Raw genomic sequence first — 16,826 nt, 5'->3', positions numbered from 1 at the left:
GTGTGTGTATATCTACATATATATTCGTATCTGTAAATGAAAATATATGTAGTGTGTATATATTGTTTTTTGTTTTATATGTCTGAAACAAATAAAGATACAATACAATACATAATTTTTTTTATTTTTTTTATTTTGAGCCTCCTATGCATACTGCTATAAAAATGCAAACATATATTTCTTGGCTGAGCTCACGCACAGGCATTTGATGATTCTCACACTCCTCCAGACTATTTTATATTCACACAATAACATAATGTGGCTTGAAGGCATGAGGGCTGGGTTTGCAGGAACATATGTACAGTAGATTCACAGTCTCACTGCATATGCATCCATGTAGATCCTATTAAAGCATTTAATATTATTGCATCCATTGTATACTTCTGCAACCAACCTAAGTACGTATATGCCAGCACTTGTTTTTGTTTGTTTTATTCCCCCAGAGAACAGATAGCAACTACCCAAACAGATGAATATCCAATTCAAATGTGGTTCAAATTTGAAGTTACAGAATAAATCCGTTTCTGTTAACTGGCTAAAACTAATCACTAAGAGTATTTTTGATACAGACTCACTTATCCACCTCTGCTCCTTGGCTGGTCCATGTTTAGAACACCGTGATGTTCTCAATTAAAAGTTATCCTCAGTTACCCTACCGCAATACAAAACGGTACCAGTGTCTGTTGTGTAATTTTTGTTTTCTTTAAGAGCAAGATTCGGGTATTGCTCTTGTTAGTGCTTATAGTTTCGTTAATATTTAACGGTCAGACGAACTTGTGATGCCAGCACGTAAACGGTTAACCCGTTGTATAAAGGGGCAGTACAGACACTCGCAAAGTCTTGTTACTTCACTGACGTCTCCTCAGAGTGGCGAGGCGAGGTCACAAGTTCCCAAACACAGCCCCACAGCAATCACACACTCCCGCCACAGGGAGGGCGGAGAAAGACGCGCAGGAGACCAGGGGAACGCACTCGAGCCAGGTCAGAGTTACTGAAAACTGCTACCGCTGCTGAGCTCTGACAGGTGGGATGACCAACTATCCTTCACACTCCAATGGTATGCAGAGTCTACGGAAAGAGCACCTGTATAAGGTGCTGGTCATCGGAGACCTGGGGGTCGGGAAGACTTCCATCATCAGGCGCTACGTCCACCACACCTACTCCACTAATTACCGGGCTACGATCGGAGTTGACTTCGCCCTGAAAGTGTTAAACTGGGATTCAGAGACGGTGCGGCTCCAGCTGTGGGACATTGCAGGTAGGGCAGTGAAGAAGCTGAGTGTGTGTTACGTGTTGTATCTGTCTGTAGGTGTGACAGCAGGCCAAATAAATTGGCAACTTGCTTTTCCTCCACAAAAGTTTATGGCGGGTGTAAGGGATCTGTATTATACGCCGTTTACACCATTTTTCCTCCTTTTGGTATTTTAAAATATGAAATGTAAAAGAACTAGTGGAGGAAGAAAAAGTTAGAAAATTTGTAGCAGTGCTGCTTAGTTCCCGAAAAAAAGATCCTTTGGGTAGATAACACTTATCTTCTAAGTGACAACGAGGCATGACTCTTCTATATTTATGAAACGTTCACAACATAGAGATGCACTGTCACTGTGGAGAGCTGGTATCTGACACAACCCACGTTCTCTCTCTCTCTCTCTCTCTGACACACACACACTGCTTAGACAAGACCAGCACACTGTTGTTCAGTCATTCATTTAAGGTATGATGTTGCATCATGTGATTAGAGCCATGTGAGGGAGATTTAAAGGAGTTACAGGAGTGTTTTGTAGCCCTAATAAAAAACAAAACCACCTTACTCAGTCACAACGAGCAAAGTGAGACACACACAGAGGTACATGCCTTATGGGTTTAATTTTTCTTCATTAAATTAAATGCTTATGTCAGGGTCAAGTAAATATAGTAAGTCACATCTGATTTAGTTTGTCTACCTGGTTGAATTAATCCAGATGGGCAGATAGGCACTGAGGAGTGAAACATTAATCCTCTTTTCATCATGCGGGGAATACATTTCATATGCTTTGATTGGAAGTCATGCAAAACTTTAAAGCGCACCCTAGGCTTACTGAATGACAGTTTGTCAAGTGACAAATGTGACACGTCTGTCTGTGACTTCTTACACAATGGCAATTATTTATATACAGCCTTGCACGAAAGGAGGAAGCTATCAATTTCCCCTTACTTATGATGGTAAATGGCAACACTTTGTCTTTCTCAGAGAGCTTTTATTAAAGCCAGAAGTGGCCTCTCATCCATCCATTAGTATTAACTTTTCTGCTGAGAGGACATTTCCTGCACAGCAAGCAGGATGCACACACCTACGCGCTCTGTTCCGGACCAACAAGTCAAATTAGACCGCATCACGCATCTCTGAGGGAATGTGTTGTTAACAGCTAACCTGCTCCTCTAATTTTCATTTCTTGCACAAGCTCAGATGAACCCACGTACATCCACGTGCATACATCTTCCATATAGACTTTTCACATGCGTACAGGGATAAATGCTGTTTTAACCTACTTGCAAATTGCATGTCTAAATTAAGCAAATCAAGCAGTCACATTGGCCATATGTTTATGTGCAACATGATGGTAAGACTACAGGAATGTGCTGTTTCATGGGAATGCAGGCACTGCTGACTGCAGTCAGCTGTATTAGTTGTTTTGCTGCAAACATGCAGGAAGAACAATGAAAATCTGTCATTGGATCTGATGCTGGCAACAACAACGCTGTCTTACGAATGAATGAATCTCCGTGTTTGTCTGTGTTTGTGAATCACAGGTCAGGAGCGTTTTGGGAACATGACACGAGTGTACTACCGTGAAGCCATGGGGGCCTTCATAGTGTTCGACGTGACACGGCCAACAACCTTTGAGGCTGTCGTTAAGTGGAAAGAAGATCTGGATTCTAAATTAATGCTGGCTAATGGAAAGAGCATCGCCACCGTGCTGCTGGCCAACAAGTGTGACCAGGGCAGGGAGCTGACCAACAATGGCATTAAAATGGACCAGTTTTGCAAGGACCACGGCTTTGTCGGTTGGTTTGAGACTTCTGCCAAGGTGCGACCAAAGTACAGTTATAATACGTTTGCTACAGTTTGCTAGTCATTTCCGAAGTATGGAATGAAACAGATTCTTAAACAAACACAGAACATACCTCATTTTCCTAACATCATATAACAGACACACCCTTCCTATTGGAAGTCTTTTTAAGCTGTTATAGTTCCCATCTCTCCCACCAACATGTAGCCACAGCTTCCCTGCATCCTTCTCCACCAGCACCATAGCACCCAACTGTAAGCCCTGGGGGATATTGACTCATCTCTCCCTAATTTTACATATAATATATTAGCAGGGAATAATGAGCCAAGAGCCTAGATGCCAAATGCTGACTATATTGTGCTCCTTTAATCAATCAGTCATTTTAAAATAGTCTTATCTGACTGAAACAGAGATTTATTTTTCTTTTAGCTTTGTTCCTAAGTGTCAGAAGAGAAGCCAAGCTAAGGTAATCAGTTGCTTCCCAGAGCAACCATTAAAGAAACATACAACCCCGAGCAAGAGTGCATCTAGGGATACTTCTCAAAATATAAGCACTGTTTAGGATTGAAAGAATCCCAGCCATCTCTGAGTCACACTCTGGTCACTTTAGTCAGAAATGATCATCTCCATAGAGCTAACTGGGCTTTTATATGCTCATGAGATACATTTACAGTGCAGGGTTAGAAGAAATTCCATAAGTTATTGTTAACTGTCTGGTGTTCAAAAACTCCCACATCCTACGGGGAGTTCTGCTTCCAATCAAAACCCCACTGTTTTCAGTTCTGTTCTTGAGTGGGCATTATAAAACCTCAGTTTGATGACATATACATTTTCTACCTGCTTAATGTGCTGGATAATTTGTGTTTTAGGCACCATATAATTTGCTGTAGTTATGATATACATGCATTTGGTGTTCTGCGATCTTGACCATTTAAATTACTAGGTTTAAATAAAATGTTCACGCTCAGTACTCGGTGTGTTTGTCGACATTTCCAGAAGAACGCCGTAAAATTGTTTTACTTTTATGCTGCTGCATAGAATTCTGCTAATATCGCATGCACTTACACATCTGCTGTTGACACTGACGTGTTGGAGCTGCTTGTGGCATCAAGACTCGACATTCTGAAAGGTCAAAGTTTATAAGGTGCAGATTTGCCCAGAAGTGTCAGAGGTAGACTATACAAACAGATGTACCCACTCCTTATGTGGAGCAGCCAGAAGAACGTTTACTGCATTTATTTAAAGACGTACATACATGATGGTGTTTCTGTGACGGTAAAAGCAGTCCGATCGGTCACATTTTTAAAGGTGGGATCATGTAAATGCTTCTAATGCTCTGTTAGTGTTCTGACACAAGGTTAACAAAACTGGGACGTTGTTTTAATGAGTTCTTCTCTCTCATATAGGACAATCTCAACATCAGTGAAGCTGCAAACTTCCTAGTCAAGCACATCATGGCCACAGAAAACGACATCCTGAAAACTGTGGTACCCGACACAATCTCTCCGCAGCTCAAGTCCAACAGGCAGATGAGCTGCTCTGGCTGCTTGAAATAATGAAAGGACAGATCAGTGTGAGAACTGAAAAAGAATGGATGCACAGCAGGACTAAGAGGCAAAGCCATCTGAATCTTACAAGGAAAGGGGAGCAGTGGTGGTGTGTACTATGAAACGATTGGAACAGTTTAGGCTCTTTGGTCCAAACTAGAGTTGAACATTTTAGTTTGTTGCGCTTTTGAGGAGCAAACCAAAGCTTGCAGACTGAAGTCACTTGAAGTTGCTCATTTATTTAACACTTTTTGTTGTAACGTGCCATGCTGCGAGTGTGAAGTTTCTGCCGGAATAATGAAATAACACTGCTGTCTGTGCTTTTCATCACGATGTGGTGTGTTGAGCCAGAGAGCATAGACACAAATCTCTGGTCATCTCTGCCTATTTTTTTTTTTTAACCTAATTAAATTTTTACTCTTACAACAACAGCTCGCTTTGGAAAAACACTGGCAACATCTTCACCTCATGAATGGTATGAAAGTTCTCCCGATACGCTTGATGCAACACACCCAAAGGACTCAATGCAAATACACATCTTTAATTTTATTCTGCACTAGCCAAAGAAAACAGTACTGACCTCTTTCAGAGGATCCCATTTATTTATTTATTTTTTTTGCTATTTTCTAATGATGTGAAATTTTCACTTTTTAAAAAATAAATAAAAAAATCAAATAGGTTGTTTATATAATTAACTTTGAGTATTTAACATTGGGTAATGTATCAAGATAAACTGCTTCAAATCTGTCACACAACTAACGAACTTTAATTTGTTGGTTATATCTGTAATAACAGTTTGGTTGTGGCAAGAAGCTGCAAAGAAGTGGAGTGAAATATTTTAGGCACACAAACATCCTGGAGCCTGCTTGGTGTAAACAGACTTTTATGGCCATGGAACAGACGTGCTGGAGCAATTCAAGTTTATGTGGTCAAAGATTTCCCAGACATATGTCTTTGTCAATAGTAGGGGAGTGGTTGTCATACTGCTAAACACTGGGTTTTAGGCTTATAACATCTAAATGGTAAATGGACTGCTTTGTTATTGATCTCTCACAGTGCCTTACACTACAAGCTACACTCACATAGCATCTTACTCGCAAGGACAGTTCAGTTCATTTCAGCTGGAGCCGTGGACCAAACCATCAGTTTCCGATTACCAAAACTTCACAGTGTTAGTTTGGCCCACGCTACCTCCTGAGTCACACTTTTATCAGAAGTGATTATTAAGTGTCTGTGTATGTAATTTTTCTTCATCAGAACCTAACCCCTTGTATCCATGGTAACTGGAGTCTTTTTGGAGTATCCTCCAACATCTTTGTGAAGCTATTTCTCTCTCTTTGCAGGCACACATCAACGCTCATACCCATATAGGCAGGTTTCTGTAATCTCTGCATCCTTGTTCCTGTTCTCCTCTTCTTTTTATTGTTTCACTGTGTTTTTTACTCGCTTAGCTATTTGAAGTTTTTCTTTTGTATGTTTTCTGCTTTTTTTTTTCTTTTTCCTTTTGCTTGCTTCTATTCTTTGATTTACATTTTATACATTAGGTACATTATGCAGATACTGTATACAGCATCTTCTACATACTGTGAGATTTAGTACTTAACCTGATTGTCCAGTTGCCTTGCATTGAGCCTGCTCCTGTGTACTACTTGCTAGTATTAGCCTCTCAATTCATGCCATTCTTTTTCTTCTTCTTCTTCTTCTGTGAATTAAGACATAAATTTAAGTTAGCTCTCATATCCTGATCTGGATCAGCCCACTAATCTGGATTAAATTAATTGTTTGGTTTGTTGGCATTTCTGCAAATGTACTATGAGAGGTTGCTTTCATAGCTGACTGAGGTTTATATGGCAGTGTCATGTGGTAGTGTGAGTTTTTATTGGTTATTTACAGCTTGCATAAGGGTGGATTTAAACAAGGGCCTCTCCACAGAAAAATGTCACATTTTTTAGCTCATCATGAGAGCGTCTAAATATCATGCATCTCTCATATGATATCAGAATGGCAGCGTTACACTTTACAGGCACAGGAAAATGTGCTGTGAGAAGTCATTGTATGGTGTGTTTGAGAAGCAAAGAAAGACTTAACATCCCTTCTTTAGTTGTTATGCTGTGTGCAGATTGTACTTGTGTATTTATTTTAAAGCTGTGAAATCAGTTAACACATATAAACCATGTTATCTGTTTTTCTAACACTTTCATAAAACTTCATAAAACAATGATTTTATTCATCCACTTTAACCTGGAACAAACATTTATTTTCTGATCACTCATGGACCACTGTAAGACAGTGAACAGAAAATCAGTGTCTAACTTTTATTAGTTTAATAAAACTTATACAGTGTGTGTGTGTGTGTGTGTGTGTGTGTGTGTGTGTGTGTGTGTGTGTGTGTGTGTGTGTGTGTAAGGCTGAATCAGGACTCTAAGATTCTCATAAGGAAGCCACATGATTGTTGATTAATCTCTGCCCGAGGGTTTAGAAGATTAGGTCATCTGCTTGTGGCATGTTAAGGCATCCTTACCAAGAAAGCATCAAAGCATTTTAGAGCTCAGTCATCTGAAAACCATCAAGTTGTATTTTGACGAAACAGGATTTCCAGAAAAGTGACAAAGGACAAAATAAGATAAAGAAAGTCACTGGGCTACCATGTGCTTCCAGCCAGAAGAGGTTCAGTTGTCTTTTGTCTATAAATCTGCGGAGCAGCAATCTAGGGATGGAAATGTATTTTTCCAAAGGATAAACACCCATTTGATCTTTTGTTGTTGTTGTTATTTAAATTTTTATTTGGAATCAGGGGTGTACATGCTATTCACACCACAACAGCTTTCACATTATAATTTTCTTTGATAACACATGTAAACCCAACATCAATGAAGAAAGTAAGTAAATAAGGTAATATTAACATAACTTTGAGGAGGTTAGCAAGTAGAGAGCGGAAGTATCTGCTCTAAATGATAATACATCGTCAATCCAGGATCCCAAGACTTAAACATTACTCCTTTTCCTTTCCTTTCCTTTTCCTGTCTTAAAATAAATGTCAGCTTCTCAATCATGTAAATGTCGTGAACTACAATAATCCAGTTTTTCACCATTTTCTTGTCGGAGTCAATTAAATTTTGTACAGATATTTGTTTTCGAACTCATCCAGTGTATCTGCTCTTAAACGTAAATATAAGATCTCAAAAGAAAAGGGGACTGTTATCTTAAATATTCTTCCTATAGCTATCTTTAGCTGAGACCAGTGTTGCTGGAGTTGTGGGGAAGTCCAAAACACATGAAAATGGTTTGTATTTTTTTCTCTATGAAACCTCCAGCAACACAATTCTTTATTTATGAAACTACTCTGTGCAGGTGTCCTGAAAAATCTTATGTTCTCCAATTGATGTTCTGACAGTGATGGTGAAGAGGATTGTCTAACTCTGGAAGGCTGTAACATCTAAATCATAATTTTCATATTTATACCATTCATTTGACCCTTCTTGTGCTGTCTTGTGCTGTCAGGGGGCAGGATAGAAACACAGCATGGCATTTCTGTCACTTAGGATGCTTAAGATCCCAAATCAAACCAGAAAAATATCCGCAAATAGCAAAACAGCCCTCGACTGTAAACAGGTCAGGGTTTGTTTTTTCCTTTAATTTGTCACCAATCTGTAAATGAATCACTGAAAAGCTGTTTGAGGTTATTAGTCACAAAATATGGCATACAAAATAAAACAAATGGCCATTTTTATTTCATTCTCTGTTTATTCTTAAAGTTTAAACTCACTGTGTGATGAGAGATGGGGTAGATTTAACTCTTGATTTCTGGAATTTGGAATCATGAGCACATTAAGGCACACTGTGTGGCTCTCGGGCTCTGCCAAAGATCCACCTACAGAAAATGCCCATATATTCTCTGTGAGACAGGAAGAGAGAGAAGGTGGTAGTAAGAGAAGATCGAAGAGACACTTAAATGTTACAGCAACAAAAGGTTACCAAGGAGTCAGTGCAGGTAAACCAACAGACACGCTGAAGTTGTCATCACAACTGCTTTAAAAAAAACATTTAAACATTTCACACTGATTAAAACAGATCACTCTGTACTTTATTAGCACACAATCAGCTACCTTAATTAATCTCATGTGACAAGTTTGATAAATCAGTTACGAGTATGGAGATCATAAAAATGACTTGGTCTGATGATCTGACAGTGCCTTTCTCCCTGTGGTCACTGCCAAGAATTGTTCATGTGGAGCCACCTCTTGTAACGTTAGGCACATTGCAGCTGCTTTTACTTCAAGACTCAGATACCAGTTAGTGACCGAGAAGTGAAACAGTTCATATGAATTACATTTGTATTTTTATACAAATCCTAAACTTTACTTGCAATAAACTGGGGTCGTAAACAAATATGACTCATTCAGTGCATTTCCAAGCTGTCCAATTTCTGCAGACAAAGAGAAAGAAAGAAAGAAAAGTGCAGCCACTCGAGAATGACTGGATTTTGAACTTAATCACATTTCGTGAAATCTTTCCCAGGCTTAGGACCACCTGCTTTAAGGTGATTTCCTCATCTTTAAGCTCTTGGAACTTATCGTTTGTCGGTTCCCACCCAATCAATTTGGCCAAATTAACCCACTTGACCTTTTGCACCCATTTTCATACATTCTTTCACCCTGAGTAAGCTGTGAGAATGACTGTTATTGCTGCAATTAAAAAACCTTGGTGTAGTGTTATCGTGCTGTTTTTGCTCACATAAAAGAAAACTAAGAGATGACATAAAGACGCTGCTAATTAAATCAGCCTCCTGACAGAGAAAAAAGGGGGGAAAGGGGCAGTGATGAAAGAGGCGAAAACAAAGGAAGATCAGGCAGGAGATTAAAAAGCACAGAGGTGAGACAAAGTGGTAGAGATTGTCTACAAATTTAAAGGGACTAATATTAACAATGTAGTGTAGTAATAAATCATTAATATGTCTGTCCAATTTGAAAGACGAGTCCTCTGAAGACCCCGTAAGCTCAGCTAACTGTCATACATGCTAAGAAATATTACATCTCATTAACGTTACTGATGTTTTCCGGGATTAAAAGTGAAGGACAAAGAAACATATTTTACTGTTTGGGAAACTTTATGCTTCTTTATTCAGTTTAATATTGGGGTTTTTTTGGTTTGTTTTTACATATGGTCTAAAAATAAGAAAAATCGGGAATGCACTTGCAAAAGTTCATAGAAAGAAACGGTACTTTTGGAACATGGCTTAAAAAACACACACAATCAATAGAAGAGCTCAATGTAGTACAAACTACTCGTCTGTACTTAGTGGAATGATTGCATAAACACACATACTGCCACTAGAGGGCAATACGCACCTAAGTTATCACGCATTTCTTGTGCAGTGTGCAGTCAGCTTGAAAGAGAAAGCAAAGGATTGTTTTGTCATCGTCCCTCAAAGCTTACTGTCATCGAAAACACAGTGTGGTTACTCAGCATATCTGATTTACACTATTGTTCAAATCACATTTTACACTAATCAGTTCAAGTCCAGCTACGTTCAGGTGATTATTATGAGTGACAACAATTTCATAAATGCAAACATATAATAACAGCAAATAGTGAACAGAAAAACCAGAAGAGTAGCTGCAAAGCAACAAATGCTAAACACTACAGAAAGCAGATTAATAAACGGAATGCTGAATAGAGGGAAAAAAAGTGCAGTTGCTAGAATAAAGTCTAAAAGACAACCATAAAACAGTTTGTACATCTGAATCTATCACTGCGTTATTTATTGCGTGCTTATTGATCTTTTCCAATAATTTAGATACAAACGATAAAGATAACTTTATCGGCTGTGGATAACTTACAATATTTCCATTTAGTGAAAGGTTAGACAAACATGGAGGCTGGTTCAATCATTTTAATTCCACCCTTACCTCAGACGGGCGTGCTTTGTTCACGCAGTGGAGCTAAAGACTCAGCTAAAATTCCTGAGGTGTGTTTCACTGAGTTACAGTAAAACTGTGAGAGGCGTTTGCAGTTTAAAAGAGCTGTGTCATTGTGGAATGCGGATGATATAAAACCACAATGACAGCCAGAAAACTGAGAGCCAGACAAAAAGTAAACATGCCACACTATGTCAAGTCCTTTTTGTTTTGTTAGTTGAGTTGCGTGGTTTTGGTGCAAAATGCTGATGTGTGTTTAACTCTGAGTAAGAGGGCTGAACCAACACCCTCGGCAAGAGGTAATTTTGGCCAAATAGTCTTGTTCACACCTGAGACCTGTGTTGTAAAGTATGTACACGTCATCCTGAGGTAGTCAGGCAGTGAGGCATGTTATAAATGTATGTCCCCATTCGGTTACAGTTAAAACTATAAATGTCTCCCTGACTGTGTTGCTTTGCTTCCCCAGACATTCAACTATAGTAAGCTATTTACAGTGTTAAAAAAACCCATCTGCTACAGCCATCGAAGGACTTCTAACCGGTGGACAATCGAAATGATTTTAAACACAAGGAACACATTCCCGCCCACTCGATATACATTTGGAAATCAAAGGGTAGTTAATAAAAAATGCAGTTGATTGTGGTCCTCTATTTGCAAATTAATTTTTCGATTACAATTAAAATCGTACTTGGCAAAGCCATTGCTTCATACTGGAGCTTGCACACAGGCCACAATACACAGTAAAGGCCCTCAGATAATGTATGAGAAGGGTTACAGTAAGGCTTCAAAATCAGTTTGAAATAAAAAACCTCAGGAGCCGCAGTCCTCTGACACCCTGTATCGCCACATCAGTGTGCTTGTTCTGTATCTAAAGTCAATGTTGTCCAGTGACTGTGTCCCTGCTGGAACTTCATGGAGCTTCCTCATTTGTCATATACTGTTCAACACCCACAGAGGACACCTATGGCTGGAGTGGCAACCCATGCTGTGAGAGAAGAGTGTCTGTGTGAGGACAGAAAGAGGACAGAGGGCAGTCTGGGGAGGTGTACTTGGCTAACACCTGCAGCTGCTCTGGCTGTAGATTTGCTTCACTGCAGACCCTCTGGCATAAAGCAGAAACACTGTGACACGTTTTCAACTTTAGCTGGCTCAACTGGCTCTTCTCCAGCATCAGTTTCTCCCTCTCCGTCTTCTGTGATACACATACACAAAACACACAATCCGATTAGCACGACCGAGAGCATCTTTTGGATAAATTTACTGATTAAAAAAAAACAAAACGAAACATACTTACCAGCTTGTTGATTTCACACTGCAGATTATATATGCAGTCCAGTTTTCTCTTGCGGCATCGCTGAGCTGCGAGGCGGTTTTTGCTGCGTCGTCTCATATCATGGACAAAGTCCAGCTGTTCACGCGTGAAGGCATGTTGCTTTAGCAGCTGCTGGAAGTCGTTTCGGCTCAGCTCCACTATCCAGTCTACAGAGAATGGCAGCTGCACCTGAAGAAACCCAGCAGGAAAAAAAAGAAGAAGAAAATGTTACATGACATCGTTTCTAAAATGAGACAAAGAGTGTTCCTTAATGACATACTTTTAAATCTTTACGCAACATCACAACACAGGACTGTCTCTGTTTGTCTTACAAGAGGCTTTGATAAATAAACAAAGAAAGCTGGAAGTTAGATAACACCCACAAAAAAACAGGATGGCACAGAAAAAACACAACTGTTTCTCTATTGGTATGAAATGATTACGGCCAGTGTGTATTTCTTATGGCTATGCATATTTTAATTTATCGAATTTAATTTAATTCATTTACTTTGTTTTTATTCAAAGTCCCTTGTGGGACTTCCTGTAAGTGGTGTAAACGGGTAAAAAAAGTGAACAAGGAGTTACATTTTTACCAAGGTGTTAATTGTTAACTCTAAAAACCTGCTGCTGCTAAACTGGGACAGGAAATATTGGAACAGTATCAGCCATGTACTGTTTTATCTACTATAAATAAAAGCTTTTCCTCTGAAATGACCTTAGCTTCGTCTGCACACTCACTGCCTTATTTGTCCAATCCGAGTGGTCAGCTTGGACTTGAGAGCTTCTTCAGACTTGTTGTTTGACTCACACTTATTACTAACACAACAGGCTGAGCTGTGAATGTAAGCTAAACTGGACTCTGAACCAGCTGGTTGGACGCATATACACGGTCCCAACGCACACGCAGCTGGGTGAATTTTTAACCAGCCTCCACGGCAACTCTCCTTTCTGTTGCCTGAAAGCAAATTTGAATATGATAAAATGTGCCAAAAACTGGTATCTATAACAAGCACAGTGAAGTCACCCACAGGCAAGGTGGTGATGCTTCTCAAGGCACTGCAGTTTCTGAACAACGTGAACTACAGAAGAAGGTGTCGTGGCTAAGCAGGGCCGGACAGAGGAGAAGAGATTCATTTTAACTTCTCACCTGCCTGGCCCTCTCTATTGCGGAGGACTCGCTGTCTCCTTCCGTTTCTGTCTCCGAGTCGCCGTCCTCCCCCGAGTTAAAGGAGGACACACCTGACTGAGATGCCCCCTCACACTCAGACAGCCCTTCTCCTTTCCATGAATATTTCCTTTGGTCCAGATCCTGGAAAAGGGGACAGCTTGTTTTGGGGGTGTTATGCTTCGGCCACTCTAAAGATGTGCTCTGTGGGCATTGGGCCCCTATATTGGTGGGACATCCGCCCTTGGGGTCATGAAAGTTGAGCTGACAGTGGTCTATATCAGATCCCAGCTGCCGTGCCAGGCTCTCAGCCATTTCCTTCTCCGCAGTGATATTATTTACAGGCAAGGCTACTCTTCCATTTTTGCTTCCTTCTTTTCTTGCTTCTTGAAAGCCATTATCTACCCTCTTCCCCTCTCCCTCTATCTTATCCTCTGCCTTGTTTTGACTGGAGATTGGCCATCGTACAATAGGGCTTATTACTTCTTCAATGTCCATACAAAACCTTTCCTGCCTCAGTGGTCTACAGATTACAGGACCCTCATTCAAGGCCCTTTGAGGGCCATGGTGCAGCATTAACCCTGATGACCTCTCAGTCAGCACTGCGCTTGACTCTGAGGAGTCTGACTGGACACTGGATATTTCCAAGGAGGCGATTGCACTTGCACCCTCTAGCCCGTCGTCCATTTCAATATCATTCTCTCGTACTTTCTCGCTCCATTTGCCCCCTCCTTCATTTGTGTTCTTCTTAACCATAAGAGCTGTCGCTCGGCCCAAGCAGTTCTCTGTCTTCCCATCATTTATTTGAATTTTCCATGGCTCATCAGTCCCTCCTTTATTCTGTCTGTAGCCACTTAAGACTGAATTTCCAGAGATTTCAGTCTTAGTTTCATTCTTACTGTTTGCACTGCTGGAACACGGCAAGTCAGAGATGACACAGTCATTCCTGACCCCTGTTGTTTTGACCAGGCTCTTCTCTGTGACAGAAGCGTCCTTCCCGCAAGCTAGCTGGAACTTGCGATACTTTGGACACTGCATAAAACTGTCATTTGTTCCCTCAGCTACTAGTGCACTTGTGTCTGTGCTCTTCTGACTTCCCACTTTGTTGTTCACTGATTTGTTACAGTCCTGAACCACTTCCCGCTGGCATGATGACTCAGCAACTGGTTGTACTTCTTTTTCATCCAACAATACGCTGTCAGAGTCTGTGTTGCTGTTTTCCTCTGAAGGCGGCCGCTTGCTCTTCTCTTTACAACAGGTCTTTCTCTTGAATGGAGGAGGACCTTTGGTGGTGGTGGAGAGGAACTTAGGGAGCAGAAACTCAAAGCATCCCTCATCTAGGTCTTTGAAGCCAAGAATGACCACCGAGTTTCGGATTTCTAGGACGTCCTCTTTTCCAAAGAGTAGTTTGGACGTGTAGGCAAACTTCAACAAGGGTTCAAAGCCAGTGACTGTCACCTGTAAAAGAGGTCAAATACATATTTTCTTTTAAAAAGAGCATGTTCTGCCTAATTCTGTACTTCCTGTAAGAGTAGACGATGAAGGGAAAAGTACTGTATGTCCACATGTGAAAATAGATTGATTTATGCCAACTAAAGAAGTTTCGGGAAATAAAAAGGATTAACTGTTAATATGATGACAGTCTCTGACTGTCTATGAAAGCAGGTTTTACTTGAATAAAAAAAGTACTCTAAGTCTGACTTTTTAACCAAAATTTAGCCACTAACCGGTTTGACCTGATCTTTCCTATATGGATTTGTCCACTGACGCCAGAGATTATATGTTGGCGCTTCCGTGCGTTTTAAAACAACAGTCGGTCTCATTTATTATTTAAAAAAACAACAACAACAAATAAATTCCCAACTCTGCGACTACCTGTGAGGAAACGAGCCTCACAAGCGCCTTTCTCACTTCACTTTCAGAAAACATTTTGTTATCGTGAGCTTGTGCATGTGTAATAATTTCGACCTCTGTGGCGTCACGACGTGATTTCTCACCTCTTGGGGAAGAGTGACGACCGCCCCATGTTGTGTGAATGAGGAGATCCTCTGCGCGAAGTACTCGCTACAGGAAGCGAGCACCGAGCGGTGGGCTCTGAAACTCTGGCCCTCCACCACTACCGTGACATCGCACAGCACGTCCCGCCGCCGCTGTTCGTCCAGGGAGCTCAGCACATGGGAGGAATGAGCGGTGGACTCGAATGTAAACACAGACGACCGTGGGGCAGACATGGCCACCGATAGATATCTGTTTGTACAGCAAACACACAGAGTCTCTCCGTCAGAGTTCACCAGTTCCCTTCTGTCACAACAACATGATATACTTTTAATGTTACTTCATAAAATACAACACAACCACAAACAAAGGAACGAAAGCATGCCTACCTTAGTCTTACTCTGGAGTAGATTTCCGCGCTGGTTAGGGTGTGTAACTAAGTCCCAGCAAGCTTAACACACATGTTTTTTCTACATGGAATGCTGTCTAACCGGACTATGTTTCCCATAAATCCTTATCGCGAGTCAGATACAAACGAAAATCTAAGCTTGACTCGGTCATATGGCCTGTGTGTGTGTGTGTGTGTGTGTGAGAGAGAGAGAGAGAGAGAGAAAGAGAGAGAGAGAGAGAGAGAGAGAGGAGGAGGGGGAGAGGCATAGAGGGAGTGTGCGTCTGTGTGCTTGCCTATGTGTGTTGTAACAACCCTGGGTGTATCAGAGCGGCGCTGACTCATGCACTCTTGCTGATAAAGGATGAGCAAGCAGTTTTCCCGTCCTTACCAAATCCCACCCTCAGATCTGTTTGGTAAACCAACAGCTTTGTTTCCTCAGAAAATCCTTTTATACACGTACCTTGAGCGGACAATTCACAGATTAAGGGGCAGGCTGGGAAGCGAAGCTCGTGTTTAAACAGGATATTGTTTTCCGTGTGTATCTTTGGCTTGAAGGTTACCTGGAGTTACTCAACCATTTGCATACACAGTGAATTATGAGACGCGGTTGTTGTAGAAAAAATAAAGCGTAAAGACAAACACCTCTTGGTGAAAAAAAGGGGAGGAGGGACTAATCTGACGGTTATTGTTTCCCAGCAGGTCCGTGTTGCTTCATAGCTGCAGTTTTTAAAAGCACCAAGTGTTTGTGTGAGCTCAGTGCAAATGCGTCTGTACCAGAGAGAGGCACAGAAAACCTTTGCTGGCAGGGGTACAGGAACTGAACAGTTGTCACAGCTGTGCCTATTGCATTGCATTTTATTTTCATCATTGAAGTTACATGGCTCTACTTTAAGCATCACCACACGCCTTGTGTTTTACACTCCACTCCTGTTGGGTGTTTTTATGAATGACTTTAAATCTACTTTTTACTAGTTTATGGTAGGCTTTATGTTTGGTGTAAAATACTCTGCACCCTTATTGTGATATGTCTTAGATGAGGGTTTTTTAAGTTTTTTTCTTCAGTGCCCAATTCTCACACACACACACACACACACACACACACACACACACACACACACACACACACACACACAACAATTTCCATGAATCATTTGCAAAAAAAGAGAAGAAGATAATAACCAAAATGTTGTTTGGTTATTATCCCCCCCCCCCCCCCCCCCCCCCAAAAAAAAAAAAAAAAATCACATTAGTTTCACTTCATATTTTTCACCCACTTGTCTGTGTTCCATCCTCCAGTGGTTCCACACGGCACCTGTTTGAGCACCGCTGCCCCATATAATTACACATTATCATTATTATGCATCAAACAGTATCTGAATAGCTAATATAATTATATGTGTCAGCAACTTTTACTGGCCAAGAAAATACTGATGAAATTGCTGTGATAG

General features: G+C 40.8%; 2 protein-coding genes across 2 annotated transcripts; one reads left to right on the top strand and one right to left on the bottom strand.

Annotated features, from left to right (window-relative positions):
- The first annotated feature begins 777 nt into the window (after positions 1 to 777).
- On the top strand, positions 778 to 6,831 carry rab38b (RAB38b, member of RAS oncogene family). The gene is made up of 3 exons (XM_082548016.1): positions 778 to 1,258; positions 2,791 to 3,068; positions 4,457 to 6,831. Exons 1-3 carry the CDS (start codon positions 1,030 to 1,032, stop codon positions 4,604 to 4,606), a joined length of 657 nt encoding a protein of 218 aa, XP_082404142.1. The 5' UTR covers positions 778 to 1,029; the 3' UTR covers positions 4,607 to 6,831.
- Positions 6,832 to 9,685: 2,854 nt separating this feature from the next.
- bach1b (BTB and CNC homology 1, basic leucine zipper transcription factor 1 b) lies at positions 9,686 to 16,046 on the bottom strand. Its single transcript, XM_082548015.1, has 5 exons — positions 15,377 to 16,046; positions 14,990 to 15,239; positions 12,975 to 14,450; positions 11,810 to 12,016; positions 9,686 to 11,707 (listed from the first exon to the last, which is right to left on the bottom strand). The coding sequence occupies exons 2-5, from the start codon at positions 15,221 to 15,223 to the stop codon at positions 11,477 to 11,479; spliced, it is 2,148 nt and encodes a 715-aa protein (XP_082404141.1). The 5' UTR covers positions 15,224 to 15,239; positions 15,377 to 16,046; the 3' UTR covers positions 9,686 to 11,476.
- Between the last annotated feature and the right edge of the window lie 780 nt (positions 16,047 to 16,826).

This window comes from Aulonocara stuartgranti (genome assembly GCF_965226115.1).
Source record: "Aulonocara stuartgranti genome assembly, chromosome: 10".
Lineage (NCBI taxonomy): Eukaryota > Metazoa > Chordata > Actinopteri > Cichliformes > Cichlidae > Aulonocara > Aulonocara stuartgranti.
Note: the sequence above shows the minus strand (reverse complement) of the source record. Positions and strands in the feature narration are given on the sequence as shown.

Coding starts and splice junctions, on each gene's coding strand:
- bach1b (XM_082548015.1), bottom strand. CDS start 15,223: ATGTCTGCCCCACGGTCGTCTGTGTTTACATTCGAGTCCACCGCTCAT. Junction 12,017..12,974: donor CAATAGAGAGGGCCAGGCAG/GTGAGAAGTTAA, acceptor GGGTTTCTTCAG/GTGCAGCTGCCATTCTCTGT. Junction 11,708..11,809: donor AGTGTGAAATCAACAAGCTG/GTAAGTATGTTT, acceptor TGTGTATCACAG/AAGACGGAGAGGGAGAAACT.
- rab38b (XM_082548016.1), top strand. CDS start 1,030: ATGACCAACTATCCTTCACACTCCAATGGTATGCAGAGTCTACGGAAA. Junction 1,259..2,790: donor CCAGCTGTGGGACATTGCAG/GTAGGGCAGTGA, acceptor TGTGAATCACAG/GTCAGGAGCGTTTTGGGAAC. Junction 3,069..4,456: donor GGTTTGAGACTTCTGCCAAG/GTGCGACCAAAG, acceptor TCTCTCATATAG/GACAATCTCAACATCAGTGA.